The sequence below is a fragment of the Gallinula chloropus genome, assembly GCF_964237585.1.
Source record: "Gallinula chloropus genome assembly, chromosome: 1".
NCBI classification, from domain to species: Eukaryota; Metazoa; Chordata; class Aves; order Gruiformes; family Rallidae; genus Gallinula; species Gallinula chloropus.
In genome coordinates, this window is record NC_140085.1 from 31,007,392 (window position 1) to 31,034,521 (window position 27,130).

Consider the following 27,130-nt stretch of genomic DNA (forward strand, 5'->3'; position numbering starts at 1 on the left):
CTTGGGGCCAACACAAGCCTTTCCTCTCCTCAGCACAGTCACACGCACCTCACGGTTCCCTGGAGCTGGGAAGAGCCACGGCTCTGCTCGGTCTGTGGCCTGACCAAAGCCTTGCCCGGCTTTGCTGGATCCCACTGGGAACCCCCAAACAACTGCACCCACGCGCCCTTTCGGGCACGCTTCCCCGACCCCTGACACGGCATACACCGGGAAACTGCTACTTGTGGACTTGGTTCCTTCCAGCAGACACCAGTTTCCCCGGCGATGCTTTTGCAGCCGCGGCGGTGCCATCCCGACTGCCAGGGGTGGCCACCGGGGGAGGGGTGGGGCAAGGCGGCACCTCGTGCGCGGCACGCGCCACGCACGGCGGCCCCACCGCACGTCTCTTGTGACAGAGGAGGTGCGGGTCACGCACCCCGGCCCGGCGCTCGGCTGCGCCGGTGCACGAGCGGGCGGGGAGCGGCCGCCTGACCGCCCCGTCGTGCAGCCGACCCTCCGCAGCGAGGGAAGGGGGTCGCCTGAAGCCGTTCGCAAGCGCCAAGCCCCTGGCCGCCCGCAGTCCGCCGTGCGTGGCTGCGACGCGCCCGCCGCCCTCCCCGTGCCCGCCCCGCCCCGCGCCCCCCTCCCGCCGCCGGGGCCGCGCCGCGCCTGTGGGCGCGCAGCGGCAGAGGGCAGGCGCGGCCGGAGCGACAGCGGCAGCCGGCGGGCGGGCGGTGCGCGGAGCATGGCCCCGGCGGGGCGGCTGTGCGCCCTGCTGCTCTGCGGCGCCCTCAGCCTCTGCAGCCTGCGGGCCGCGCCGCGGCAGCCCGACACGCTCTACATGTGGATCGACGCCCAGCAAGCGCGGGTCCTCATCGGTAAGCGGGCTGCCGCGGCGGGGGCGGCCGAGCAGCGGGCGGGAGCCCTGCGCGGAGCGCAGCCCGGCCCGGCGGGGCTCGGCGGGGCTGCCGCCCATCGCGCCCCTTTGCCTTTCGCAGGCTTCGAGGAGGACATTCTGATCGTGTCCGAGGGGAAGATGGCCCCGTTCACCCACGACTTCAGGAAAGCCCAGCAGAGGATGCCCGCCATCCCCGTCGGCATCCACGCCATGAACTTCACCTGGCAGGCAACGGGACGGGTAGGTGCACACGGGGCGAGGGCGGGGGGCGGCTCTTCAAAACCCGGGCGGGCGTTTCGGGTTTGGAATGGTTGAGGAGCCCCTCTCCGAGGCGTGCCGCGCGGGGGTCGCACGCCCTCGTGCCCCTCGCCGGACGCGCGCGGGCAGCGCCGCAAGCCCCAGCGCCCCGCGGGGTCCCGGGCAGCGGGGACGCAAAGGGGAGGGGTGTGTGTGTGTGTGGTGTGTGTGTGTGTGGGTGCGGGAAGCGCAGACAGATCCCTGCGAAAGGGTGTTGGATGGACGGTGGGGCCGTGGAGGGCACGGGAGAGCCGGGTGTCTCGGGCGCTGCAGACCGCGGAGGCAGGCGCGGCGTGCGCAGGCAGCCGGCGCTCACCGGGGCGGCACCGGTCGCCTTCCCCCGTAATAAACTTTTTACCTGGCAGTAGCGACGCGGATGCGGTTTTCTTCCACCGTTCTGCAGCTTCCCGACGTAGGCTCCAGGTCACTGCCTGGTCTCCGTGTACTAAGCGTGCCCGCTTCATGGGGAGCCCCGGCGAATGGTAATTCCCCACGGTTTTACCAAGCTGAATTCCAAACCCCTGTAAACCCGCGGCGCGTTGAACACACACACACACACACACACACACACACCCGGCTTCTCTTGTTGAAAAGATAAGAATGCGTGACATATTTTCATGCAGGAACGTGTGCCCAGTTTGACACACTGACAACATATGTTAAGCTTGCCTTGAGCTGAGCCGCGTTAGCGTACGTTAGCGCGGCTACAGGGAGCAACATCCTTGTAACCTAAGAGTGGGGAATTACATGAATTTGTTTTCACGACACTGAATGCTGCCTCTATACCATGAAAAGCTCGGGAAAGATGAAACAATACTTACCTGCACGCGGTAAGTTGTGTAACTCGGCTAATTGCCGCTTCACAAGTTTGGTTGTCGTTTTGGGTGTTTGAAATTGCTCTTCATAACAACAGGACTTGTTTGGCTTTGAGGTGTTGTCTGAGGCCCCTGTAATTTTTGCTATCATTACAAAGCCTTTGAGTTTAGAAAACGCTTTGCCTCCTCTTTTAGAGAGGGAGGGGGTGTGTGGAGAGACAAAACTTAGTCACAAAGTCTAAGTGACTTACTTGCTCAAGGTCTTTGGCATTCCAGTCCAGCTTTACAGAGAAGACAGCTTTGTACACCAAGGCTTGGCATTTAAGGAACTAGAAACGATTACTGTGTCTGGGGACTATTATTTCCTGCTCCGTTTCTCTTCCAGCTTCAATTGCTGTCTGTGATAAAACTACCTGGTTTTGGAAAGGAAGATTGAGATACTAGGCTGAACCCTGCCCCCCTAGTCCTTCTTTCTTCTCCCTCTCTTCTCCCTCCTTTGCTGGCTACAGGTAGCTTATTAGGAGAAGATGGCAAGATGAGTCACAGACTTAGAGAAAGCTTGGGCAAGCAATTGATACAATTTCCCCTCAATACAATTCCCTGGATAAAATCCCTTCTGAGCAGTGTCAAAGCTGTTTAACCCATTATTGCTCCTCCTCTTTGCTGAATTTACTGAATTCCTTGTTAGACAAAACATAACTAGTAAGTGAAACACCTGAGGGATTAAAGTAGCATCATAGCGCTACTGAACAGTGTGTTAGCAGCTCTCAGTTATTAACAAGTGCTAAATGGAGTGCTCAAGCAGAGATACTCTGCATTTGGGGACTCTGCAGTCCCGTCCAGCTACTCCTTACACGTTTGTCTGTGTGCACAGTCAGTTCAAGCATGGACACTCCAGTCTTATGGCTTTAGGCGTTTAAATACTTACGCAGGTCTGCAGATGATGAGCAGGATTTCAAACAGCAGCCTCAGCTAAGGAAGGAGTTTCAAGCCTCAGGTGTTTTAGGAATGGGGGACAAAATGGGCATACTTTGCATCCTAGAGAAAAATGTCCAATTTTTAGTAGCCTAAACCCTCCGGTTGGTTCTCTTAGAGGTGTTTTAGAGTACAGCTGCCTGTTAGCTACAGTTCTTGTCATCCTCTATGAAAACCAGGGCACTTACTGTACCAATGCCACCCAGACCTTCTGGTGGGATGGGACAGGAGAAAACCTGAGTTTTTCTTCGGTAGCCCATAGGGCAACAACATCATTGGCATACATTTTTATACACACCTTAACTGAACAGTGCCCACAGGCGTGTTGCAAGTAGGATAACAGTTAAATGTGGCAAAAGAACACACTTTCCTTTTCCAGAATTTCCAATATTTTATGAGGGGAAGAAATGAGTAAATTTTTGGAGGTTTTTTTTCAGTGTTCTGTTTTGGGTTTAAGTATACAGGTTCTTAGAAGTTTCCACTGACAAGTCCAGGAACATACTAAATACTTGCTACCTTTATTCCAGCAGAAAGCTTTTGTCTGGGAATTTCCTGAGTCAAAGAAGAGGAAGTAGGAAGGGGAAGGAGAAGGAAAGGAAAAAGAGAGGGAGAGGAAGGGAGAAGGAGAGGGAAGGGGGGACAAGACACAAGGGGAGAAAGGAAGAAGGAAAAGATAAAAATACTGGTATTCTGAAAAAAAGAAAGGCATGCAAGATACTGAAGTACTAGACTGCTTTCTGAAGAACAACTGTTAACCAGCATACAGATGTCTCTTGTTTGGTAAAACTCAAATAATTTCTTTTGTGAGTCTTGTGTCTTGTAGACCTGTTACCCGTGTGTCCCACCTGAGGTCTGAAGATGTTTCTGTAGGGCTCCAAGGTTCCGGGTGCTGCCAGTTGTATATACCACAGTCTCTAGCAGTAGGTGGACCCCTTCTGGGTCTGTTGATCTAAGACTTCTGCAGGAGATATTGTCTGAGTTATTACATGGGCCCTAGCACCCATAGCAACAAGAGGGGGAAATGAGAGAGCAGCTGGGTTGGTGCCTGGCAGCCAGCCAGGGTCAATCAGCCACACTTGGGATCTCCAACAGGGTAGGGCTATGTCTCTCCTGACATACATCTCATATCCCTGTTTACACCTCTGGAACATGGGTATAAATATCCTGTGGGCAGATTCCATCTACCTGCTCCTGGGATAAATAAGGATCCAGGTTGTAGGTGAGTAAATAATCCAACCCAGGGACTGGCAAGACTCCTCAGTCCTGTGCTGCAGCTTATGTCCGAGGTCTAGTTCAAAAACGTCTGTTGATAGGAACATTTTAAGGACTAGATGATACCTGTATTCTGTGCAAACTGAGGTGGTAAAACCCTGCTACATTTAGCCCTGATGTTTCTCATGCAGTGGCCTTTGTGCCCTGGATCCATTTTATGTGGGAAAGTTTTTGTATGATACACTAACAAGTAGAGCTGTCAACTTGTAGAGCTAGAAAGTAGAGCTGTAGTTACAGAGATGGCTCCTTGATTTGGAGAGATTTAAAAAGCAAACCCCAGTGGTAATAAATAGCATACAGTAAGCATGATCTGTGTGACCGCTGGAGCTCACTGCTGTGCTTCTCATTCTTTGTATGGTTTTTTGCAGGAGAAAGAATAATGACTTTTGGGGCTCTTGTCCCCAGAGACAGTTGAGAGCCTTAAAGCTCTTCCTAATGAGGAAATAGACCCTATTATGGTAACTGATGTTGTGGCTTGTTCCGCTAAGTCCGCCAGCGGATGGTACCAAGGATTGGAGGGATAACCTCATCTCCATGGCATTCAGGAACTTATGGCAGGTATTTAAGTTCCAAGTCCCCAAACACCAATATGTATGCTGAACTTTCAGTGGGACTTCCGCACCAATGTGCAGAAGAACTTTTTCACAGTGAGGGTGACAGAGCCCTGGGACAGGCTGCCCAGGGGGTTGTGGAGTCTCCTTCTCTGGAGATATTCAAGACCTGTCTGGATGTCTATCTGTGCAATATGAGCTAGGGAGCTGCTTTGGCAGGGGGGTTGGACCTGATGATCTCTTAAGGTCCCTTCCAACCCCTATGATTCTATGAATAAAATTAAGTTCACATGTGAGTATCGGTGGGAGAGAACCTGATCCAAAAAACCCCCCCAAAAAATTGATGGGTACACAGGAAGCAAGTGCTCAGTGCCAGAGCATCAGGCGGGTTGTTTTAATAGGCAGGGGAAGAAGAAAGAAACCAAAAAGCAAGTTGGAATTTCTGTTCTGTCTGCTCTGACCCACAGAGTTTCCCAGATCCACAGGGAAACAATCACCCTGGGCCACAACCTGCCCTGGCTGCTTTCTTCCTTCCACGTACGGGAGAAGTATTTGGAGTCAGATGAATTATTGTAGCAGCTTGCTTCCTCTCCCAACTCACCAGTACCCCACAGCTCCTCTCCTGTTGCATGGTGGAATGCTTGCTCACAATGTGACGCCCAAACACTCCATCCCATGCTGATGCGTGAATGGGATGTGGCCCATGGGACTGTAGGATGTGCATCCATATCTCACGGTGCAGAGATATCCCATGGATGTTACATGCTAAAGATATAGCCAGTCTCGTGCTGCTGGCTGCATGTCTTCTTGTGATACAGCAAGAGTGGTCCTGCCCTGTGACACGAGATGTGCATGCATGCACAGGGGGATTGAGTGCTGGGGAAAGGTCTTTTGGTGTGGGAGTGCTTCTGGTCAGAGGAGCACAAGTGTCAGGAGATAAGGGGCCATCCCCGTATCCTTTTAAAAGAGGCAGTTGGACCTGTCCCTACTGGAAAGGGTGGCTTACTTGTGATCAAAGAGTTATTGATAACCTTGACTACAGCAAAAAATGCACAGCTCTTTGGAGGGGTATTTGCCATCAGTACATTTTCTAGCATCATTTCTGTACTGTAAAGTGGAGCTTAGGAGCAGTATATAATTACGGCTCCTGGAGGCTAGCTGTGATCTTAGCAATGTGACCATCAACCCCAAATAGTTCAGTTGATTTCTCTGGAATTACCTTGTATTGCTGGGACATAGCCAGACCATGAAGATAGGATGGACTATCCAGCTGTGCCAGGAGAAGTTTTGTTTCCTTGCCCAGAGGAAAGCTAACAGACCACCAGTTTTAAGGCTTTATTGATGCGATAGGGTGCTCCATTCAAACATCACTATTTCCCTGATAAACTGAAAGAAAACAAAATACAGTGAATTTCAAACTACGTAATACTTGAAAGGAAACTTTCTTCAAAGAAGCTGCTGAACTTTCTGTAAGTATCTTATTCATACCTAGTGATCACAGTGATGCTTTTCAGCTTGAAAAAAATGTCTCATATGTGCAATTCTTTCCCCTCCCCCCCAGTAAATGTACGACTGTTCTGGAAGTTTGGTCAAGGCAGTCACATAAACTTGCACTCTTGGGATTTACAGTGGTACCTTCACTGCAGTTTCATGTCACCAAACAGAGGAAATACTTTGTTTTCTGACCCCCATACCGCAGTTTCCACATGGAATGTGAAGATGTTTACATACCGTGAGCATGATTTTTAGTCAGGGGATTCTCATACTGAGAGCGCAGCTCCAAACCTTTAATATTTAGATTCTGCTCAGCTGCGGTATTTTGCGTCTCAGTGTTGTAGACATGCCACCAGGGATCAAAGTAATGCTGTAGAGATCCCACTTTCTTAGTAAAGCAGGCATGTGCCAGCCATCTGTTGTATCTGCTGATAGAAAACAGCAGTAACGTTTCTCAAAGTTTTGCCAAGAAGAAAAGGGGGGGGATTTATTGCTCAGCAGAGATGAGTTACAAGGCACCTTGTAGTGTAAGCTACATCTGCTTTCCATAGTCATTTACATGGTATATGTGTAAACGACACAATTATTCTTTTTACACAGCAGTGTAAAGCTGCGTTAAATAAACCCTTCTTCAGGATTTTCATTGTTTATCCTGTCTATAAATATTCAAATACATTTTTAAGGAAAAAAAAAACCTTGAGTAATAAAATATTTTCACTACTTTTACAGTAGTAGCTGCGTTGTACAACATAACAGTTGACAAGCACTGGAGCTAACAGGACACCCCAAGCTTCAGACTGTATTTTGTGAAAACGTACAGATTTATCTCCCAGTCTTTTTCTGAAATATAAAATCCAGACTGTGCTGGTGTCCTCCTCTTTGTGGAAGTGAAAATGTAAACATCACTTTTTTTTTTTGTTTGTTTTTTTTTTTTACAGTTTCCCAAGTATGTTCTTAGTGGTCTAAAGTTAATGCCATTACAAGCAATGCCATGGATTAAAGAGTAAGAACTAACCGTAATGAGAACTAACTGGGGTAAATTTTAATGTATTTAACTTTTTCTGTTGGTATCACACTTTCCAAAGAAGGGGGTTTGGGTAGCTACGAGTATGAATGGCTTGCTTCGGGCCAAGTGAGTTATGTACACATAAAACAAATGTAAGAAACCACACTCTTCCTGGGGCACACACGTATGTAAGGAATATGGTGTGACCACAGCTTTCAGAACAGTGATCTGTGGAAGGTGTTTGCTTCGTGTTGAACATAATGTTGAGTACTGTGTACCTCCGCTCAGAGCAGTGAGTTCCTGATTAGGATTTTTAAAACTTTCAAGAAAACGTATCTCAAAGCTATTTTTGTTTTGCCTTCCTGTGTCTTTCCACATGGCTTACTTTGTTTGCACCCTTGCTTTTTGTTTTTGTTCTTTTATTGTCCTTCTTGTGTACACATTCCACCTTTTGAAAGATGCTACTTTCCTTCTCATGGTCTCTTCTATTCCCCTGTTCAACCATGCTCGATTTTTTTGTTCTGCTGTTTGGGGTTTTTTTTTGTTTGCTTGTTTGTTTAACTGTTTATTTGTGGCCAGACTCTTCACTACATCAGACTGTAGCCCGTGTGTAGTGAAAGGTGCAGTCACCCAAAAGGCACAGCAGAGAATGGACAGTTGCATGGCAACTCTTGGTCTTTCTTTCTGCACCAACATGCGGAAGAACTTTTTCACAGTGAGGGTGACAGAGCCCTGGGACAGGCTGCCCAGGGGGGTGGTGGAGTCTCCTGCTCTGGAGATATTCAAGACCCGTCTGGACACCTTCCTGTGCAACCTGTCCTGGGGAGCTGCTCTGGCAGGGGGGTTGGACCTGATGATCTCTCAGGGTCCCTTCCAACCCCTGCGATTCTGTGATTCTGTGTGATTCTGTGATTTCCCTGACACATGGTGTTCTTTGCAATGAATTACAGGTATGATATGTAGATGCCTGTTGCTGCAGGTGTGTGTTTCAGTAAAAGATAGCTTTTTTGCTACTTTCTGTTGGGTAAATAGCACTTTTGAAAAGTATAAATGGAAGAAACGCAAAATCAAACACACTTGGGTAGGTTGCTGAATGCACAATTAACTTTACATTTTTTCCCTTATGTTTTGTGGAGACTGACACTCTGAAATCTTAGTTGTATCAAACTGTGCTTGTAATCAAATATATGTAATAATGAGATGAAAGGCTGGCTGAGATTTGTGTCCTGAAAGCACCTGGGCTATCTATCTGTGACACTTTGAGCTGGGCTAATTGCGTAAAGCAACAAAAGTCTGGTTCAATAAGTAGTCATGCATTGAGATCAGCTGTAGTCTCCCCTATGGTGGTACCCCGGAAGATGTCAGTGGTCCTTCCAGTCTCTACTGAGACCTGTCAGCCTGTGGGAGAACCTGGAGAAGAAAGAGCTAAACAGGGGAAAGCAGACATGTCCTCAGACTGTGAGGCATCCCTTCATGCCCCTTCCATGGACTCACTCTAGTATTCCCATGTCTCTCTTGAACTGGGCAGCCCAGGACTATACCCAGCACTTCAGATGTGTCTCAACAGGGCTGAGCAGAGGAGAAGGATCAGCTCCCTGGACCCACTGGCAGTGGTCTGCCTGATCCAGCCCAGGAGGCTGTTGGTCTTTGCCACAAGGGCACTTTGCTGCCTCATGGTCAAGTTGGCATCCACCAGGACCCCCAGGTACTTTTCTGCCAAGATGTTTTTCAGCTGCTTGCCCCTCAGTGTATACTGGTGCCTGGGGTTGTTCCTCCCTAGGTGTAGGACTTTGCACTTCCCCTTGTTGAACTTCAAGAGGTTCCTGTCAGCCTGTTCCTCCAACCTGTTGGATGGTGGCATGACCTTCTGGTGCATCAGCCAGTCCTCCTAGTCTTCTATCATCTGCAAGCTTGAACATGGGATACACTATCTCAACATCCAGGTCGTTAAGGAAGACATTACACAGTATGAGACCTGGTATCAACCCCTGAGGTACACCACTAATGAGTGACCTCCAGCTGGACTTTGTGCTGCTCCTGACAGCCCTCAGATCCTGGCCTCACTTATGCAAATTCCACTTCCTCACTTCTTCTGAGGGGATGTTGTGAGAGACAGTGCTGAAAGCCTTATGGAAGTCAAGGTGAACAAAATCCACCATACTGCCCTCATTCCCCAAGCCAGCCATTAGCACAAAATGGGCCAAGCAGCAACATAAAACTGAGACTGGCTTGTACAGTCACGGTGAAGCAGCAAACCACAGTCTGCCTTGGAGAAAGTCATATAAATAAAGCAAAGACAGTGATACTGTTGTACAAATGCTCTGAGAAGAATTTATCCATCTAAGATACCTGAAATCCACCATAGTACGTGGATTCATGGTCCATTCATAGAAGACCACTTAGCTACACAAAAATGCTGAGGAGGAGAAGAGGCACATGTGGAATAGTCTTAGTAAAGATTTACAAAAACCTGGAGTGGATCTTTTGCAGCCAAACAAGAAGAAAACCCCTGGATTTATTGAAACTAGCATGAAAGTTTGCTTTGTTTTACAACCAACTGGTGGAACCCATCTTGTTTGACTGTACAAAGAAATGTGGGCAATTACTTTCCATCTGCTACAGCGCTTGCTGCCATCACTGCCCAATACTTCAATAAATAACTTAGAGACCAAACACTGCTTTCAGAGCTGCTCTCACAAATCCTCTGAAGTTGTCCCTTAGCCTGGATAAACAGCAAGCTAAACCCAACTGATCCTAAAGGAAATAAATATGGCTGACATCAAACCTGGCAATCTCCCAGCCTCAGGTTTTGGCTCTTCACCAGGGAAAACAAACTCTCCAAACAGCAGCCCACTAATGAGAAGACCTGTCACCAGCTCTGAGCACTGAAGCACAGAAAACAGTAGCAAGAGCAGCAGAGCCAGCCTTCACAACGATGGCTGGCCAGAAGTGGAGAGGGCAGGCTCTTGGTCCATCCTGACCATCAGAGAATGAGTTCAGAGGTTTCACTGCAGTGATTATGAACCCATTTTTTTCTGAGAACACGAGGAAGACATGAAGACATCACAACTTGTTGATGAGCAGAAGATGGGCTCTCCCCCGCAATGTTTTCTACTTGCTCTCAGCTTGCAAATGGGTGAATATTGACACAGTCAATGGGAATCTGAGACTAAAAACCACATAGGCAAATAACCAAGTCAACTGAACACCTTCAGTGAAGAGTACAAGTACCAACTTCACCCTGCTCCTTTTAAACAGCAGTTAACACTGCTTCATTTTTCCCAGTTTGAGCCTTAGCCAGTTCTCTTCCTTACAGAGGTTCTTGGAAATAAATTGAACTGTTGAAACAGAGTCCATTTGAGTGGCTGGCTTTAAACTAATTTATATTTTCCTTGTGAAGCCACAGACACATCAAATAGCTGCAAGCAGCTACATGCCTGCAGTGTACCATGTAGGGACCTTCAGGGAGAACAGGCAGGTTGCACAGCGGAGGACACTGGGATCTGCCAGAGAGGAAGGAGAGGCAAAATATACCTGGGTGTGTAATCACAAGCAACAGCTGAAAGGCATAGCCTTATTAAGAGCCAGGAAGTAATTTGCTAACAGAGCATGTTGACCATTGCCTTGCTTGATTTTGTTGTTGTTGTTGTTTCTGGGGCTTTGTATCTCCTTCCTTCCTTCCTGATTTGCACAGCAACTTTTATTCAGGTTGTGAAGGCATGATCAGATTTCTGTATCAGCAAAGGATCGTAGCCAAAAGCTTATGACCCAACACATTGCTCACCTCCAGTCAGAGCTGTGACATGTTGATACTAGATACAGAGTGGGGAAGCTTATGCTGTCCCTCACAGACAGAAACCAGAGGCCTCCATCACATCAGGAACCACTTGGGCTTTACATTTTTACTTGACATAACAGTAGCTCTCCTTTGATGGGTGAAAGTCTGAGCCATATCCTGCCTGCCAGTGGAGTTTGCATTTGAGTTGTATCTGTGTGAATATCCTGTTTAGTTAATGAACCCTTTTTAATTGCCCTGCCAAACATTTGCAGTCAAGTAAACTTCATAATTTATACAGCTGGCACCATGATGCCACTGTTACTATAATTTGTTTAGACAGCAATTAATGGAAATCTAACAGTAGACATACAAGATTCTTAAGTATTCAGCTTATATATAAGACCTTTATTGGTTCAGAAGTTAAGTTTTCTCATCCTCTAAAATACAATCAAGCAGTATAATCTCATTCAATTGGATTAATGATGGAATATTTAAAAGGATTAGGAATCTGAAAGTTTGCTGGCAGGAGGAGTGGTTACCTGGAGGAATAGAGCTCGCAGGCTCTGCAAGTTCTCTTGAAAGCTGTTTCTCTACCTCTCCCTAACCCCAGAAACTCCAAAAGAAGCTTCTGTCTCTAGGTCTGTATATGTTTCTTGCCCCTGTCTGCAAAGATTGAGTTAACAGCAGTAAGGTGTTTCCCCTCTCCTTGGTTTAGAGCAGGTGATGGAGTGTACCCAGGAGTGTACCCTTCTTCTTTTGGTTGACTGTTGACTGAATATGAGTCAGCAGTGTGCCCAGGTGGCTAAGAAGGCTAACAGCATCTTGGCTTGTATCAAAAACAGTGTGGCCAGCAGGACCAGGGATTGTGCCCCTGTACTTGACATTGGTGAGGCCTCTCCTTGAACATCGACATCCTGGAGCATGTCCAGAGAAGGGCAACCAGGCTGGTGAAGGGACTGGAGAGCAAACTTTACAAGGAGCAGCTGAGGGAGCTGGGGTTGTTTAGCCTGCAGAAGAGGAGGCTGAGGGGGGACCTTATCACTGCCTACAAATACCTGGAAGGAGGTTGTAGAGAGATGGGTGTTGGTCTCTTCACCTGAGCGACAGGTGATAGGATGAGGGGGAGTGGCCTCAAGCTGCACCAGGGCAGGTTCAGATTAGACATTAGGAATAAGTTCTTCACCAAAAGGGTTATTGAGCATTGGAACAGGCTGCCCAGGGAAGTGGTAGAGTCACCAACCCTGGCTGTATTTAAAAGACGGATAGATCAGGTGCTCAGGGATATGGTTTAGTAGAGGACAGGTATGGTTGGACTCGATCTTAAAGGTATTTTCCAACCTAGTGATTTTGTGATTCAGGATTTCTTCCCTTTCTCAGGCCAGAGGTCTCATGGAGAGTGGGAAGCAGAAGCCAGTTTTGTAAGAGATAGAAGTGGTATTGTGAGATTCTTCCCACTCCAATTCCTCTATAACCACTTCCCACTGAAACAGAAGAGGATCCCCACTGTGCCAGTCTCCTGCACAGGCTGTGTCTGATTATTCCACCTGGAAGAGGGGAAGGTGGAGGAAGCACGCAGTACACAGGGGCTCCCTGAACGTGGTGACACATGGTAAGGAGGGCTGGAGCTTTCCTTATAGCCTAAGCAGAATCTGTTGAACTGATAGGCAGTTATGAGAGTTTGCCACACTGCTTCACACATTATTGTTATGCCTTGACAACAAATCTGTTTTGTTACCCCAGTGACATCCACAGGACAATTTACTTCAAATGCAGCAGCATCTGCTCTGTCAGTAATCAAGCAGCAGAGGTGTTTAGGTGAAGCTTTTTATCTCTGATGACAGATTTCCAGGTAAGCCAGATTTACTAATGGTATACTTCAATTAGTTCCCGTACTGAAGTCTAAATTATATTTCTGGGAAGCACAAGATGATCTACCGAGCACTTTCAATGCATAGAAAATAGAAATTTGAAGACATTTCATCAAAAAAGCAAAAATCCTTGGGTTAAAATTCATGCAACCTGCATGTTGAAAACAACCATTAACTAAACATACCTGTCAGTACATCGTGGGAAATAGATCTTCTAACTGAGGTGCGTCATTCACCCGCTGTCCTTCAGGACTATCTTAATAGCCTACAGATGAATCATAACTTTTCTGAAAAGACATTTCTGCAGTTTTTAAAATCTGCATTTGAGCACCTAAGTGGAGATATTTGCATATGACCAACATGGTTTGGGTTTGAAGCGTTTTTTCCATACACATTTCCCACAAAAAACCCGAAGCAGATTACTGGTGAGTCTTGTGGTCAGCAAGTTGTGGCATTCCAGTTTCTGCTGCCCCTCATTCATATGCATCTCAGTTAATTAAATATGGTTGAAAGGTTACAGCAACAAAACTATTCCATTAAGGTAGCTGGCCTTCATGTGCAGGCATATTTTCCCTAGACCTCTGCATGTCTTGTACTGCTCAGCTCACAACGGTGTGGTTTACTGTGTATCTGCACATTTATGTGTGCAGTTGACTGAATGGGACAGATTTCCAAAGGCTGCTCGGTGTTTGTAAGAGCCATTCACTCTTGGGAGACTCACAGGAGCTCAGCACTGGTTCTTTGGTTGGGTAAAGTTCACCGTTACAGAAGAAGCTGCACGATGTTGTGTCTCATAGGTGAGAATTAGTATGGGCTTATGTTCTTATTGAGGATTTAATGTCCTGTAAAAACAGAGACAGATGAAGTCTGTACATACAGCATTATTCACTGGTATTTCCTGATTTTTGATGGATTAACTGAATACCATGAGACTTCTTGCAACATTTTATTAACACAAGTGGGATTTGTATAGCATTTCTCCTGTCCCCTTACAAAAATTAGCATATTGAAAGATAGATTAAGAAAAAAGCCCACTTTGTTCCTCAGAGATTTAAAACCTTGAGGATAGTTTGCATGTTGCATAAATCATTGTCTAGACACCGTGTGTCTCTGAGTGGAGCAGAGACAGGATCTGCACACTGGGGAAGGTGTGGGAGAGTCCCTCTTCCAAGCAGAGCTGAAGAAAGCACGTTGTGTGGCCTCTTCCTCAGCTGTAGCACTCCAGAACTGTGCTTGCATGGTCCTTCTCTGGTACATCTTAGGAGATCCACAGGAGGGAGCCCATATGCTGTGTGCACCATCAGAGCAGCAAAGGCAGTTGGAGGAGTGTCAGGCTGACTTGATTGAGGAGTGCATGTCTTCCTGTCTGCTTTGCCTGAGCACCTCATGTGCAAAACCAGCAGAGTGTGGGCTTCAGCCTTTGAACCACAACAGCGTCGTCCCTCGGTGAGACAGGTCATACCCTGACCAGTGGATTTCTTCACTGGCAAATTATATGTATGGTTGGTACAGTCACAAAAGCCTCCTGGTTCAACATCCTTGTTCAGTCTTTTCTGTAAGGCTGTGTACAACGCTTTCCTAAGGTGCAGCAAGACAACCACTTGAAAGCAGATGCACAGCCCTCCGAAGTGGCATGCCAGAGTTGCAAAGGTGGCACTTGGCATCTGTGTCGCTTTCCTGAGAGGTATGTCACATTTCATTTAAATAGTGAGCTCCCTGGTCATGTTTCAGAAGCATGTTTGTAATCTGATGTTGCTCCAAAGAAACCTGTTAACACAAACTGCCTCAAGCTTAGAAATGTGACAAACCCAAGTCAACTTGAATTATTCCTGGTGTATAACCTTAATGAACAACAGCAAGATATTTCTGAGAGTGGGACCACAGAATCACAGAATGTTAGGAGTTAGAAGGGACCTCGAAAGATCATCTAATCTAACCCTCCTGCCAGAGCAGGATCACCTAGACTCAATCACACAGGAACACATTCAGGTGGGTTTTGAATGTCTCCAGAGAAGGAGACCCCACAGCCTCTCTGGGCACTCTGTTCCAGGGCTCCGTCACCCTTGCAGTGAAAAAGTTCCTCCTTCTATTCACATGGAACTTCCTATGCTCCAGATTGCACCATTTGCCCCATGTCCTGTCACTGTCCATCACTGAGAAGAGCCTGGCTCCATCCTCCTGACTCTCGCCCTTTACGTATTTATAAACATTAATAAGGTCACTCCGCAGTCTCCTCCAAGCTAAACAGTGCCAGCTCCCTCAGCCTCTCCTCATAAGGAAGGTGTTCCACTCCCTTAATCGTCTTGGTGTCCCTGCACTGGACTCTTTCAAGGAGTTCTATGTCCTTCTTGAACTGAGGGGTGTAGAACTGGACACTATTCCAGGTGCAGTGTCATCAGGGCACAGTAGAGGGGGAGAAGGACCTCTCTTGACCTACTAACCACACCCCATCTAATACACCCCAGGATGCCATTGGCCTTCTTAGCCAGGAGGACACATTGCTGACTGAGATCGTGTGTTTGGGTTTTTAATTTTTCTTTGAGACGAAAAGCCTTGCTGCCAATGCTGCAGCTGCCCTGTCCGGGTGCAGGTTCTGTTGGGTTCAGCAGTGCACTGTAGGAACTATCTTCTCAATGATGGTTCTCAGCTTAGTGGCTCCCCCACTACAGGATAATGAAATTTGACATCTGCCAACGGCACGGTAACGATTGGCCTTGCTTCCAGTGTCATTCCACAACAGCTTCAGCGAGGCTAGCAGCTGGCAACATCCCATCTTCTTTCCCATCCCCGGTCACAAATTTCCATTCCCTTTCTTGTGCCAGTGCTGATGTGGCTGCTCAGGGAGCTGCTCTGGCTGAACACTAGCCCTGCAGAAACAAGTGATTATTTTCTAACTTGGCCTGCTGTCTTGGTTAGCTCATCATATGCCCACGTCTGAAGGTGGTAGGACTGTGACAGTGCAGTCTTAGGCTGCCTTCAGCTGCCCCGGTGCAGTCCCAGTACTGTGAGCTACAGAAAATGTGGCAAATCAAATCAAATCAAATCAAAGCAGAGAAACAACTCCCAAACCCCAAGTCTCTTCTAAATGGCAGAAAAAATGGACTTTGCTGACTGATATCACAGTGAGTCTCACTGCAGATGACAGGGGAGGGATTGGCCCCCAGGCTGCATTTCTGCACCCTGTAAGTGATGCAAAGAGCAGACTTGACACACTGGAACAGAACAACATCCCACACTGCAAACCCAGTGTGGGACATCATTCTGCTCCAGTGTTTCTTCCTGGAAGTACTGTGGGCCACACTCAGCCCAGAGCTACTCACTTCATTTAGTCAATAAAAGCTGGTTTGGGGGATTTGGAGAACCTCCAGCAGCCTTTGACTCCAGGAGACGTTAGGGATTGTCAGCACATCTGGGATGTATTGAGTGACAGAAAGGACAATTTGGCCTCGGTCTGCGAGAGCAGACCAGATTTACCATAGCTGTGCGTCAAGGAATAAATTACATCTCTGATCTTAGAAAAGTCTTTAATCCCAAATGAGGCAGTTATCTCGAACCAGAGTATAGACTTCTGCTGTCATCAGACTCCTGCTGGTTTTTCATCAGATGTAAATTTGGGCTTGGAGAGGTCCACGTATTCATTCATGTCTGAAGCTGAACTGTCCCACTGGCATTTTGTCTAATTAAAATAAGGTCAGGGTCTCTGCAAAACATTCTTCTGGGGAACTTCCAGTTACTGGTCCTCTCTGTTAGGATTTATACAGACAGATGATAAGGTTAAAAAAAAAAAAAAAGCAACCACCACAAAGAAACCCCAAAAGAAACTTCATACCTTTCTAAATAGAACTCATTTCTGGAAGTGTGTGCAAAGGGTTTGACTGGAAGCTCATCTTGACTGTCGAAACTCTTCCTAGTTTCTTTCATCTTCCTTGAATGTAAGACTGCCCTGCTCATGCCAGCACTGCCTGTATCAGAACACTAGTTTTGTCTTTCACCAAGTTCATCTACACAAGACTTTGAAGCTAGAAAGTGCCAGGACCGTTTCTTATTCCCACTGAGGAAAGGGGCCATAGCAGAAGAAGACAAGGGAAAGCCAGCATGGTTCTTTGCCATGCTCATCATCTGAATCCCCTGAATAGAAAGATTGTGACAAGAGGAAGGGGAAGGCAAAAAGGGCAGGCCGTGAAGAGTAGGAAGGTACACTAGCAGTGGCTAGGAGCAGAAGGAAGGCATTTTTGATGAGAGGATTTCTCCAGATCATCGCAGCTGAAGCTCAGTGTAATGACACCGGTGTAGGGAGCAGAGTATCCCAGCCCGTGCTCTGCAGCACAGCCTGTTTGCTGCGTGAAATTCAGGACTTACCCCCTCTCTGGCTCCTGACTTTGCTAGCAGCCAGCGCAGAGGCAGCCAGGAGCATGAAGCCAGGTGAAGCTGCCCATGCTGCAAATAAACTCCATCTGCACTCAGGGAGAGGCAGTTCAAGGCAGCAGGTAAATCAGACTCCAGCTGAGCTGGGCTTTCTTCTGCAAGTGCTAGTCTCTCTCCTGTGGGAGTGCAGGAAGCCTAGGATGAGCTGACTTTAAAGAATATACTCTATTTAAAAGCAGGGAAGTACACTGGACCGGTCTGGACCTTCAGTCAAAAGACTGGACCCTGTAAAACCGGTGCTGTAACCCAGGGATGAAGGTGTGCAGACCCTGCCAGTGTGAACAGCCTGAATGACAGGAGAGCTTCTTGTAGAAACTGTTCAATTTCTCATCAGAACCTGGGGACAAGGTAATACCTCCCTGCTTTATCTTTAAAGTCATCTTGCTTTGAAAAATTCTGAATTTCAGAGTGTAATTATGGAGTACATAACTGCATGGAGGCCTGTGTGGTGTATGGAAATACTACAGTAATATGTGCCCACATACCAGGGTCTTGTCTCGGTAGACAAGTCAGTGTGATTTCAGGCATAACAACACACAGACAAGTTCCTTTGCAGATCCAGTGATGAATCATTCTATTTAAATTATGCATTTGGTTGTTCTTTCACAGTATCTAGAATTTGCTTTGGTTGATGGCAGCCTTGTAAAACAAGGACAGAACTCCTCTGGATACTCACTAAAAAAGGTGTTTGAGAAATCCACGCAGCCGATGTCAAAAGAGGCCAGTGTTAAGGAAGTCTTTCCAACACTAGTTAGGAAAGAGGTGAATTGTTTTCAAAACCCTTTCACCATAACTTTTAAACACTTGTTTGCCTGGAATACAAGGCTAAAGGCCATTATCTGCTGGGCAGTAAATACAGAAACTCTCACTCAGAGGCACTGCAAATGTTTTGTTGTGTGGGTATATGAAAGTGGAAGCATCCCCCTCTGGGACCCTAGAAAGACTCCAGTCTGACAGAAGCTGCTGTGAGATTTCATAACTTTTGAGAAAGTTCGTTGCTTACATTTTGGGGAGGCATATTTGTTATATAGGAGCGCCAGTTAAAGCCAAAAGTGAAACACATGGACTCAATAAAGGCCCAATTACGTGACCTTTTCTGTTTGCCACGCTTTTAACTTGTGTAAGTTATTGATTACACTTTCATGAGATCATAATCAGAAGGTTGTTCTTTGGTAATGGTGTGCTAGAGGAGCTTTATCCTCAACTTCAAAGCTGTCCTGTGAGGCTTAAGAACAAAGGGTTGGAAGTTTGAAGCAGGGCCAAAATGAATCTGTGTGCATTATCCATGTTTACCACCATGCAAGAGGTAGATTAGCTTATTCTTCAGCTGCGAACTTTCTCTCGTCACGTCAGATGAGCCACCATCTCTAAGGTTTACATTTGTGCTTTTAAAAGTATTCTGTTTAATTAAATGTAATGCCTGCTCGGATCTCCATCCTAACTAGTCTAAATGCTCGTTAGTGTAATCATTTCCCTAATTGTATGTTTTATTGAAATTATTTGACTTTTTCTGAAAATACTTTTCAGGCTAATTACTTAATTATAAATAAATCTATCTAGAGCCTGAAACTGCAGACAGTCTGTAATCTATGTAAAGGTAGACTCTCAGGACCAGCCAGCCAAAGTTTTCACTTATTTTTCAAGCTGTGAGGAGAAGAAAATGACCTCTCCATTTATTGTCAATGTAGATAGAGCCCCACAGATGTATTACAGGTGCTGGTAGTAGACCTGCACAGCATTGTTTTGTTAGGAACTAAACTGATGAGACAGTTTTTTAAGTTGTTCGTGTTTTTTTTTTTCTCTAAGAAACAGTAATAACTTCCTCCTTTTTTATTAGCATTAAAAACCCGGCATTTTGAACTTCCCTGATCATGAAATTTCCACCAGAGAGAGCACTGATTTTTGCTGAGTGGCAAAAGAATGAATTAGCCATTGCTGTGCCAGAACAAGGAATAACATACCAGTTCTCAGTATACAGAACATTGTGTTTCATTAAATATTTAAAGATAATGAAGGTTTGTGGATCTTTGACTTTTTAAATCTAAACTCTTCATGCTATTTCCCTTTTTGGTCTTTCCTTTACTCCCTTCCCCAAAGCAGAGTTAGCTAATTTTTATCTGTAAGAAGTGAGAGAAATTCTTTAAGGGAAACCTATGCACCATGTATGCATCCCAGCCTGGTTCGTGTTGTGAAATATCATTCCCTGGTGAGATTTTCAAGATGTAATTAACTGTGCATATTTATCAAAGCCCTAATGATTTTGTGTGCTTTTAGCTTAATTTTCCCAGAAGTAACTTTAGTGAAGCAGTAATAAAATCATTACAGATAGTCAGCTTAACAACATCTAAACACCGAGGGTTTTGCTCTCTTGCTTTCTCCTTTTCTTCCAAATAAAGCAAGGTAGAGAAGGAGTGAGAAGCTCCAAGGCTTTCCTCAATGAGCTGTAAATTTGTTGTGGCTGCTCTTTAAGAAACCCTGCAGACCACATGCCTTGGTATCAGTGTACTTGTACTTGCCTGGATTCTGCTGTGGATCTGTTTGCCTTTACGCTGCTTTCCAAGGCTTCAGCCTTGTGGCATGGCCTCACAGTCCCTGTTGCAGATCCCTTCTGCATCAAGGGGTTGACTCTGATCTAAACCAAGACTGTATTTTCATTACAGGCTAACGATGGACAGGGAAATAGGCATTTATCTGCCCCTCTGTTTCAGGTATCCTGCTTTTCCTCTGCACGAGGGTGAGTTCCAAAGTTCATGCTCTGCTGGTGTACTTGGATTTTTCTTTTCCACTAATGTCTCTCTTGAATCCCACTCTTTCTGCAAAGCCCTTCAGCTTCTAGTCTCAGGTTGTTTACAAATGACCTTTTCAAATGCTAGAGCACTCCCAGATCTCAAGGTCTGGTGAGAGAAAATACCAACTCAAAATGACCCAGTACCCACTCTCTTTCTAGTGTCTCCCGAAGAGCAGACAGGTGCCAGAAACTCAATTGCTAAATGTAATCTAAATCTATTACTTTGTGGCCTCACCAAGCTTCTTGAACAGTAACTTCTGCATATTACTTATCTTTACAGAAATTCTTTTCTCATTACTTGGAGAACAGGCTAACGTCTTCTGTACAAGACTTCTGTCCATCTCTCCTGTGCAAAGGATTCTTGGAAGCCTGCAGTGTCACCTTTCTAAGTCTGGGGCTAGCAATCAAGGAATTTCTCTTTTCCAGCTTTCTAAACCATTCTGTTGCAGGATCTCACCTGCCATCTATTCTGTAGGTGATCCTGCTCTGGCAGAGGGGTTGGACTAGATGATCTCACAGCATCACAGAATGTTAGGAGTTGGAAGGGACCTCGAAAGATCATCTTGTCCAACCCCCCTGCCAGAGCAGGATGTCTCCAGAGAAGGAGACTCCACAACCTCTCCGGGCAGCCTGTCCCAGGGCTCTGTCACCCTCACAGTGAAAAAGTTCCTCCTTATATTCACATGGAACTTCCTATGCTCCAACTTGCACCCGTTGCTCAGAGGGTCCTTCCAAGCCCTACCCTTCAGTGATACTGCCATCCGCAGTTGTGTGCCACGGAAGACATTAAGCACCAGTTAGTCATCTTCCACTGACAAAATCAGGGAGGTTTTGCACCATTCTTCTCCTAAACCCGTTAAAGCCACAAGTGGTTATTGTTGAAAGTTGCATGCAGGGATTTACTCTGTTAAGAAAGTTGTCTTCCTTGTGGATGGATTTTCTTCAGTCTGCCACAGGTTCCATAACGTGAAGGTAAGCATAAAACAGGCTCTGCAGAGCTGCGTGCATTTCCCCACAGCCATGTGTGATTAACACTGCCACATAATGTATTTTTCTTTCAGACTGGCCATTTCACTGAAATCTAATTTGGGTTCTCCTTTTTTAGAAACACCAAAATATCTCTATTTTTCCTCTGGTGAGCATCTCTTCTTTTATTTCTCCCGCTGCTTTGGTTCATTCCCGTACCTGTAGCAGGCAGTGCTGGAAAATGGGTGGGTTGTCCTGTCATCTATGTGAATTGGTTTCCTCAGAGTGTGTTTCTGTATCACTTCATATTGTTAAGCATGCCTCCCACTTTGGGACTACCTTGTGAAGCTAATGCCAAGTCCATTTGTAATGCTGAGGTGCAAAAACCGGTTTACCTGCTCTGTGACAGGAACAATGACCAGGTAAATCAAAGCTGCCTTCCCTAGCAGAAAAATACAACCTTGTAGGCAGACAGTTTATTATCTGCTTATCTAAGAAGGCATCATGATGTTGTTCATTACAGCAGTGTCTAGACTGCACTGCAGTACAAAATGTGCTGCTGATACACGTACTCATACTCTGGCCAGACTCCTTCACTAGCCTGTTATGTGCAGTACAGCTACAGCCTCCTCTCTTTATGGAAATTCATCTCATTTTGCTTCATGCTTCATCTGGGAACATAGACGGACTAATTTCTCTGACCTAAAGCAGTGAATATCCTGGAGAGGCAGTGGTCCATGCTGTAAACACCTAACAAACACATCCACTGCCTCACTTCGTGATTTTATTTATGGTATGTGCAGCTGTGAGCATCTGCTGTGGATAATGCACACTAGAATCCTCGTGTGTGTGCGTAGCCAGAAATAATCCACAAGTATGGAATATAAAGGAACTTTTTGCTGAAGAAAATTTCTTTCCTTAAACGTAGAAAATTGGTGTTAGGGTACATTTATCACTTAATTGATAACAATAGAATGTTCAGCACTGATCTCTCTAAAATAATGGGAGCAAAAAATAGTTAATTCCTCACATCTACTTGCACAGCTAACACACATTCTCCTAGTTAGAGAGGCTGCAGATTTCATTAGGTTATTGAGTTGTGACATACAACAGTTTAAGCTACTCTGCATCACTTCAGGTACTACCATTACTTCTAATCCTACAACTTTCATGTAAAATGAAGAAAACATAAAACACATTCTGTGAATGCTTTGATTAAAAACAAAAGAAAAAAAATAGGGTAGGCACAACATGGCATCTCAGTGATAAGAACATTCTAACACAGTAGATTTTGTACTGAGCAGTGGAGTTACGTAGGAATTTTAAGTATATATCATTTAAAACCAAACTGCCGACAGATGTTTGCTACAATACTTGTTAGAGGGCTTCGTTATTTTTATAACCTTTTAAATTCCTCTGATTCATAGAAAACAGCCATTTAAAGTCCATAAAACTTAATCCCCACCATGGAATTATTTGCCCAAAATGAAATTTACTCCCTTTGCTGAGGGCTTTGCCCACATGGGGAACTGTTAAAGGGCAGCTGCAGGGGCTACCTGCTGCCTGGAGGCACCGTGTCCCTTGACTGTTCACACAAGGTCTGCAGGGGCCCTTGCTTCAGTTTCTGAGGGTCTTAAACAAAGTCTGTACACAAAAGTAATGCTTATTTTCTTCCTCGGGGGCTTCCTGAAGTCAAGCCAAAACCAAAAGGTCTTTCGTGCATGCAGAGTGTGCATTTGTCAAAGATCAAGAATTTATCTCAAACGCCATTACCTCCATCACCTCTGTTAACACCCTTTCTCTGAGATTTACCTTCAGCACCAAATTATGCCCCTCACATACCAAACCATTCACATGCTGGATTTAAAAAAAGAAAAGCCATGAGAATATTTTTATAATATTTTTATAATCAAAAGGGATTATAGATTATGTTTGTTCCCCTCTTTATCTCTCTACAATGTCCAAGGAAATTTTGTTCTCACCAGCAGGTCACTCACAATAACCACTTACAGCGCAAATTATGGTAGTCACTAAACAATACTTTAATTGCACAGACCTATTTCTTCAATTAAGCATCACAGCTAAATTTCATGCTAGGCTGGAGCATGGTAAATATTTGCTGAGACCGTGTTGTTTGCTTTTCAGTCATGATGATTAATGCAAGTTAATTGGCAATCAACTCAAATTACAGTAGGACAATACTGGAGAGTAGATATAGGGATTGTGTCAAGACAGATTTTTTCCAAATAGATAGGATTTATGGCAGCCAAATCTTGTTCCAGATTTACAGGTTTGAGGAGTTAAACGCGATTTTTATATATAATTTTTGAATCAAAGTTTAACCAACTCAGCCCAGCATACGCGGTTTACAAATGTGGCTTCATAACGCTGAAGTCATACTAGCTGGATCCTCTCGAGGTGACGGGTCTTCTTAGACCTTCTTAGACCTAGCCTTTCAAGAAATTCAGTTATTGTCAACTCAACCTTTGTTCAAAAATGTTGGGAGTATCTCCCCTGCCAGTGCAATGCATGGCTTTCCTCCTGAGTGGCCTGTTGCTCGTGCAATGTCTCTTCCCATCTTTTTAATGTCTGAGCAAAACGCACTCCTGCCTCAGGCACTAATCACTGCTGCGCCTCTACTCCCGTAAGAGGAATTCCTTCCTTGAAAGGCGGTGAGTACTGTCGCTCTTGCAGCAATCTATCCCCTTTCCCACAGTGAACTTTCTTTTTGCCTTTGTCCTTAGGCATCCTTTCGACTAGAAAATGGGACTCCAGTTACTTTCCTACAAATCAGGGCTCTGGCTCACAAGCTGACCTGCTACAACAGCGTGGCTGGAATGGAAATATGGGAGTGGAGCTATTTGGTCTAGTTAGCAGTTGTTGTTTACTAGAATAGTAAGAACATAATGTTTTAATATCCCTACCCATTATGACCTGGTTTAGATATAACCAAACATCAAAGCTAACCAATGAGAAACAGACAGTACGGCATTGACTCACCCACTGTACTATTCTATAGATGTGTGGAGACATATAATTATTTTTCTGAACCAAAGTTTTATTTGAAAACAAAAATGTTCACAATCTGACTTTATGGCTTGTTTTCATATTTTGGCATGGTATATTGTATTGGAAAAAAAGTCTTTAATTAAAAGCAGCCTTTCTAACGTTACCCCAGACTTCAATTTTCGTCTCCTGTTTTACTGCTTCTCTCCACGTCCCCTCTCCCTCCCACATACATATACTCCATGTGTTTAACGCAGCCTTCCCTGTTGTGTTGCAAGTTCCCCTCCAAGGTCTCTATGCCTACATAACATCCTCTGAAGTCTGTCTATGAGGACTGTAGCCCCTGCATGCTGTTTGAGGTGTCCTTGCTGTGGGTGTGCTGCCAGGGCTGATCAGGAATTTCCTAACAACTTTTGTACCCAGCTCATGAGTGCTTTGCTGGTGTCACCAGGAGCTAAAGAGAGATGGTTTCTCACACACTGCCAGGACTTCTGCAAAAGTTTGCGGAGGACAGCATCACAGAAGTGCTGAGGCTGATCTGAGACCAGGCAGTCTGATCTTCAGATGATCCAGTTCACCTCTCTGCTCAAGCAGGGTCAACCTAGAGTCACTTACCTAGGACTGTGTTGAGTTGTGTTTGAGTATCTTCACAAACAGAAGCTCAGCAGCCTCTCTGGGCAACCTGTGCTCAGTCACTCAGTAAAAAGGTATTTTCTCAGATTCAGATCAAGTTTTCCATATCGTGCCCATTGCCTCTTGACTTGTGTCTTGACTTGTGCCACTGAGCAGAGCCTGGCTTCATCTTCTTTATATCCCCCTATCAGCTATCTATGAACATTTATCCCACTGCCCCTCAGCCTTCTTGGCTGAATGGTTTGAGCTCTCTCACTTCTCCCTGTATGTTGGACACTCAAGTCCTTGAACACCTTCATGGCCCTTCATTGGTCTCATTCTGGTAAGTCCACATCTTCCTCGTACTAGAGACTCAGGATATTACAGGAGAAAAAGGACAGTCTGACTGCCACCTTGTATACATAAACTAACTACCATTTATCAGCCCAATGTTCTCATAAAAATCTCTCTTTAATCTCTCTTTATTTCACTCTTTCAGTTAAAAACAGATGTAACAATACTCTCTGCTATCAGTGAGTTGCTGGATGAAGACACAGTTTTGCCAGTGCCCGTGCTAAGGTCTCAAGTATTTTCCTGAGAGCAGCAGGTCTGATAACCTGTGGTGCCTCATATGCTTCAGGGTAAATGAGAGGGCAGACTTTAGGGAAAAGGTTCATTTCCACTTGCTCTTCTCACCTGCAGCCCTGCCATTGACAGTAGTGGACATCTCCAGTGGCTTACATACAGGTCAGATGTACATGGTGTGTACAGCGATGCTGCAGATACATGATTGCATCAAATATGAAGAAATACTGAAGAAATGATGCAGCAGAGAGGGCAGGGTCCCGTGGAAAAAAAGTACCAAAAGCCACAATTTGTGCCACAGCACAGGTGCATATCAGTAGTGGGGTGAAGGTAGTGGAAAATAGTTTCTAAATCATGCCAACACCTTTTGGGGATTGCCAAAACAAATCATTTACGTTGGGATTAATAATGAGTGACAGGAAGCCAACTGTGTAGGAAAGCTCTCAGCTCCATCCCTGGAATATTTTCATGAACTGAGGTTGACCAAGGCAGAGTCAGTGCTGTAAACAGGATATGTGTCCTAGCATGGCACTCCAGTAATAGGGCATTCACTGCCCAGCACTGTTTGCCCAGGGTGATGTGCCCTGGTGAGCAGATCAACCAGGAGCAAGTTTGAATATACTCACGCCACAGTTGGTATCATGCCTGTGAGCATGTCATTTAAGACATACTCATGGTGCAGGCAGGTCATACAGGCTCACCGGTCAGTTCCAGGAGGATTCTCCCCAGACAAAAAAACAGCTTTAAGAATTAGCTTACTGTTCTTACATTTTTGGGGGTCTGCCAGATAAAATGTGTAAAAAAAGTCTTCCCCGTCTAACATTTGTTTGCTGTATGTGTGCTGTTCTCCTTGCTGTTACACTGCGTCCTGATTACTACAAGGGCACTTGCAATCTCTGAAATAAGAGGAAATTACCTGAAAATTATGCTTAGGTGAAGAATCATAGAATCACAGAATCACAAGTTTGGAAGAGACCTTTGAAGATCATCGAGTCCAACCATTCCCATCCTATGCTAAACCAAAGAAGCACTCAGGGAAATAATAGAAACAAATCTAGTGAGTGGCATAATGATGAATGTAGTGTTTTCCTGCTGTAGGTTATGTGCTGAATAGTTTGCTTCTGTGAATGCAATTAAAATACCTCTCAATTTTTCGTTTACTTTCTCATAGGCCGAGTACTTCTACGAGTTCCTGTCTTTGCGCTCTTTGGATAAAGGCATAATGGCTGACCCAACCATAAATATCCCTCTGCTTGGAACAGTTCCTCATAAAGCATCAGGTTTGTGCCAGGGATATTGTAAATTGTCTTCCTGTAAAAAAAATATTCCACATCCAGTAAAGTCTAAGCATTTCATTACGAATTGCATCTCTGAAGTTTATTGCTAAAGAAAGGCTTGCCCCAGTGCTTGCCACCAGCCAGTTTGTGAGTGCCTTACCTGCCCACAACAGGATATTTTGTCAGAGCCAATGAAGCTGTTACGTGCAGATAAATCGGCAGAAAAATGTGCAAAATTATTTCATTAAATTAATGTGCATGAATATTATTACTTAAGTCGTGCAACTTTTGGGAAATAAATCTTCCATCAATGTAAGAAATGGTTGCTGAATTATTCTGTTTCTCAGAGGTTGCAGTTTGGGGAAGTTACACTTTTAGGTGGGGTCAGCTGTTGTCATCAGGCATTCAGCTCAAAGGCACAAGTTCTACTCCATGATATTATCCTTTGCCACTTTTCCCTTAGCTGTGCATTCTTAGTCCTTCACTGGAGCTTATAACTCCACAGCAGAAGCTGAGCCCAAGCCAACATGAGTGCTCC

The 27,130-nt window shown here is 45.4% G+C and overlaps 1 protein-coding gene across 1 annotated transcript in view; it reads left to right on the forward strand.

The window, feature by feature from the left end:
* Window positions 1-724: 724 nt before the first annotated feature.
* The window catches only part of WIF1 (WNT inhibitory factor 1), a gene marked incomplete at both ends in the record, with an annotated part of 44,533 nt that continues 18,127 nt past the window's right edge, over window positions 725-27,130 (forward strand). Inside the window, 3 exons of the mRNA XM_084273848.1 lie at window positions 725-857; window positions 978-1,117; window positions 26,487-26,595. Of these exons, the coding sequence (XP_084129974.1) occupies window positions 725-857; window positions 978-1,117; window positions 26,487-26,595 (382 nt within the window). The remainder of the gene's footprint in view (window positions 858-977; window positions 1,118-26,486; window positions 26,596-27,130) is intronic.